Here is a 4,325-nt window from a genome sequence, read left to right on the forward strand (position 1 = left end):
CCCCCTTCCCTTCCATCTCCGCCTGGTCCCACCGCTGTACCTTCCTCTCCCCAAGAGTACTGGAAGTCCCTGCCTGGCCATTACTACCTTGGTGATCTTCGTTGGCTGCACTCGGCTTCAACCACAGATTCACCTGTTTAGTTGGCCGATCTTCCAGTTTACTACGTGCTGCTACTATTTGATGGAAAACAACCTGTTTATAATTAACTGCTGACTATTCCTTATCTGGTACAATAGGGTCTATTCTAATCCCACTCTTGCAGCCCTAACATTAATTGTATAGCTTCTGATTGCCTCTTTTTCTATTTTTCTAATTTTGTTACATCTAATCCTACTTTCCCAGCCAGTGAGCTACATAAAGGCTGAGGATTAATGGCATATTTACTAAAGCTAATATTTTACCAGGGAATAGGGCTGTTAGTACCCTTAAGTATTAATTGTATATCCTTACATAGAACCCTAACTCGTAATAATTGATGCCAGCCCCTAAGTAAATCCAACCCCCAATTAATTGGACAGCTTAAACAACGATCAATTAGAACCCTAGCTAGAACAACCCCCCCAATTAACTGGTACAATAACAATTACTTACCCTTTGCAGGGTAGACTCTGTGTCATTATACCCTGCTGAGGTTGTTTCCCTTCTGCTTGGGTCCCCACTGCGGAAATTTGAGGACATTTTGGCACAGAACAGATGTATTTCTAAGGAGACTCATGGTGGCGTTTGACTCCATTTTGGTTCTCTCTTTCAGAGTTGGATCGTTGTTTTTTGTAACCACAAACCAATGCTTCTCCAGTGTGTCTTCCATCGAGCTATTCATCAGGGATAAGAAATTGTTTATGTAAGTCTCAATCCTTCTCACAAGGAAATGTTTTGCATGCTAAATTAACATTATGGGACAATCCAGACATAAAAATCGAGAAGAACTCTTTTTTCTGGAAGGCTTGGCCCAACGGGAATCGGACCAATTGATACATAATGAGTTTTTGTCATTTTCCCAGCTGAGGTCCAGATATGACTTGCCAACTTCCGTTGGACAGCAGTATTTACAACTGCAGCCTCTGTTGGTATCTAAACATGGCCCTGTGGAGTGGAAGCTCTAATTGAATCAGTGCAGAAAATGAAACCTATAATATTTGTCTATAAGTATTTGATATCAGTTAATAATATGCAAAGTCCTGGGAATGACTGGAAAAAGAAGCTTGATCGCCTAGTTTTGCCAAAGCAATAGGATATAGCCTTCACTTTTATACCTGCGCTCTCTCGTTCTCTCGCTCTCCCCCCCCCCCCACGAGCAACGTCTAACATCGAAGTGCACAAAAAACTATATTTTAGATATACCGTGTTTCCCCGAAAATAAGACACTGTCTTCTATTTATTTTTTCTCAAGAAGACACACTAGGGCTTATACCACAAATGCATAGAAATCCTGCTAGGGCTTATTTTTGGGGTAGGTCTTATTTTCGGGGAAACAGGGTACTGGACACACTAGCGACTCTGTAACAAATGAACGAGTAACTGTGGGTGCTGCAACTCACAGGATGCATCCCTTAAACATATGCTTTGGGCATGTCCAGTCATTTATTTTTTCCTGGGAAGAAGTTATATCAATTTTGTATTAAAATGTTCTTTGATTTTTTGAGGATGCTTATGCACTTTTAAACTCTCCGCCTGCCCCTTGGATAGGGCTGCCAGATCTGTTGGAAATACAGCTGCGAACTATAGAGTTTAGCCCAAAAATTCCTACGTCGCTTCTGGGTGATGTAGGCCACGTCGTGTTTATTCTGGCGTCGCTGTTTGGGGGGGAATTTCCTCCCAATCTGCCAGCTGGGCAGAAGCCCACAAAACCAGGGAATCCCCCGCCCCCATCCGGGGAATGGCAGCTCAACTCTTGGAGGCTAACCGATGGTCAACAGAAATGGACTTGCCGTGCCCCTGAGGCTAAAAGACTCATCATACAACACTGGAGATAAATGCCTGTCTCTGGTGAATCAATGGGTTGAGACCATCAATATTTGAATGCATGTCTTAAAGACAACAATGGAATATGGATTTATTTTTAGACATTTGGAAACTTTTTATAGAAACTTTACTATGAAAACCTGTCAGTCGGCCGCCGCTGTTGTTATGTTTTTGTCTTTATGTATACCATTTTTTCTTTCTTTTAAAAAAATTCTATTTAGTTGCTGAATTTTGTGTTTTTTCTTTTTCTTTTTCTTTTTTATATTTCATTGTGTGGTTTTTCAGCACTTGTCCCACATTGCCCAAGTATTCCATTGGCGAAACTGAAGAAGTCCTCAGACTTTTGGATGCTACACATTTTACTATGAAAACCTGTGCCTTAAGAAGCATTTTACTCATTTTAAAAGAGAAAATATTTCATAGAAGTTTTTTTCCATCAGAAAAAAACCCAAATATCTTTTTATTGAATATGTCCATATTACATAAGATAGACCTGGAAGTGTTTTTCCCTTCTTCTTCTTCCCCCCCCCCCCCACCCTTTCTTTCTTTCTTTTTAAAAATTTTTTGCTTATTTATTTATTTATTTTCTCAAACTTATACCCCGCCCTCCCCGCAAGCAGGCTCAGGGCGGCTTCCAATAAAAACATAAAATACATTAAAATACATAATATTCAACATACCACTTTTATATGCACTTTTATATGCACCAACATATGCACTTTTAAACTCTCCGCCTGCCCCTTGGGTCAGTCACAAGCTCTCTCAGAGCTGGTCTCTCAAGAGCAGTCCTCTCAGAGCTCTCTCAGCCGCCCCCCCTACCTTATAGGGCGTCTATTGTGGGGAGAGGAAGGGAAGAAGACTTTAAGCCACTCTGAGACTCCGAGTGAAAGGCGGGGTATGAATCCAATCTCTTCTTCTTTTTCTCTGTCTAAGCAGTGTGATCCCAATTCAAACCAAGCTAGCTCCCCAAACATGCTTGGGAAGTGGAGTTCCCAGCGCAAAACTCCAGGCACGCATCTCTGAGAGTCCACATGCCTGTGCTATGTGGACTTTGTAATGTGTGCGGATCACCCCTCAATCTCATGCTAAGGCAGAGCAGCCGTGGCCAAGAGTCTGGTGGGATGGAATGATCTCTTACAAAAACGGGGTGTTCTTTACCTCCTGATGTGCACCTCCTTCTAGCATGTGAGCCACAACCTGTTGTTCTGTCCCAACAGCCACCAGTATACCAGTGGCTATTATCGCGTGTCGGCCTATTTCGTTGCTCTGATGTTTGGAGACCTGCTCCCCATGAGGACCATGCCAGCCATTATCTTTTCGTGCATCAGCTACTGGATGATCGGTAAGGAAGCGGCTGCAGAGGCATAGCGGGGGTGGGAAGGGGCGGGCCAGCAGTTTCCCCCTCCTCCTGCCTTTCGCTTCCAACTAGGTTTTCTAGAGATCTCCCAGACTTACAGCTGATCTCCAACTGGGGCAATGAACAGAAAGACAGGTCTTTCTGCAAACCTGAAATATGCCGCAGATTTGCAGAAGAATCTGAAATCTTTAAAAAAAAATACACTGGGGGTTTAAAAAAACCAAATGTTAAAAGAAGTGCCTGTAGCTTTACAAAATGGCTGCCCTCAGTGGACATCGCCACAGTATTTTCGCCAGCATTCTGGGCTTGGTTTCTGTCAGTAAAAGACAGGGGAGCTGGGAGCTACCACCCAACTTGCATGACTTACCCAGGCCTTGGTGCTTGATACTGTTGAACAACAGCTCCCCCATGGACACCAGTGTTGTGTAGGGGTTAGCGTTTCAGACTAGGATCTGAGAGACCCAAGGTTCAGATCCTTTCTCTGCCATGGAAGCTTACAGGATGACCTTGGGGCAATCACACATTCTTCGTGTAGCCTACCTCAGAGGGCTGGAAGACAATGACGTAGGCTGCTTTGGGTTCTCATTCTGGAGAAAGCTGAGGTATTAAATGTATAAAATAAGACTAGGATCTGAGAGACCCAAGGTTCAAATTCTTTCTCTGCCATGGAAGCTTACGGGATGACCTTGGGGCAATCACACACTCTTGGTGTAGGGCTGGAAGACAATGACGTAGTAGGCTGCTTTGGGTTCTCATTGTGGAGAAAGCTGAGGTATTAAATGTATAAAATAAATCATCAATGTAGCTGAAGATGGGGAGAGGTAAAAGGTTGGTTGTTTAGGTAGTAACGGGAGAAGGAAGCAGGGAAAGGTGAGGATATGGGGGTTGTCAGTAGGAGGGATAAAATAAATAGTGTGGGGAAGGAGAAAATCCCCCCTCACAAATCTTTGCAGGTTTCTCACCATGCAACTGAGACTGGCCAGCAATCCATAAATGGGCCATAGA

At 43.5% G+C, this 4,325-nt stretch overlaps 1 protein-coding gene across 1 annotated transcript in view; it reads left to right on the forward strand.

The window, feature by feature from the left end:
- Window positions 1-4,325, forward strand: part of LOC107114890 (ATP-binding cassette sub-family G member 2-like) — a 34,240-nt gene that overhangs the window by 21,817 nt on the left and 8,098 nt on the right. The window contains exons 9-10 of the mRNA XM_015416496.1: window positions 753-842; window positions 3,181-3,305. Of these exons, the coding sequence (XP_015271982.1) occupies window positions 753-842; window positions 3,181-3,305 (215 nt within the window). The remainder of the gene's footprint in view (window positions 1-752; window positions 843-3,180; window positions 3,306-4,325) is intronic.

The sequence above is a fragment of the Gekko japonicus genome, unplaced genomic scaffold (genome assembly GCF_001447785.1).
Source record: "Gekko japonicus isolate JY-2015 unplaced genomic scaffold, Gekko_japonicus_V1.1 scaffold2471, whole genome shotgun sequence".
Lineage (NCBI taxonomy): Eukaryota > Metazoa > Chordata > Lepidosauria > Squamata > Gekkonidae > Gekko > Gekko japonicus.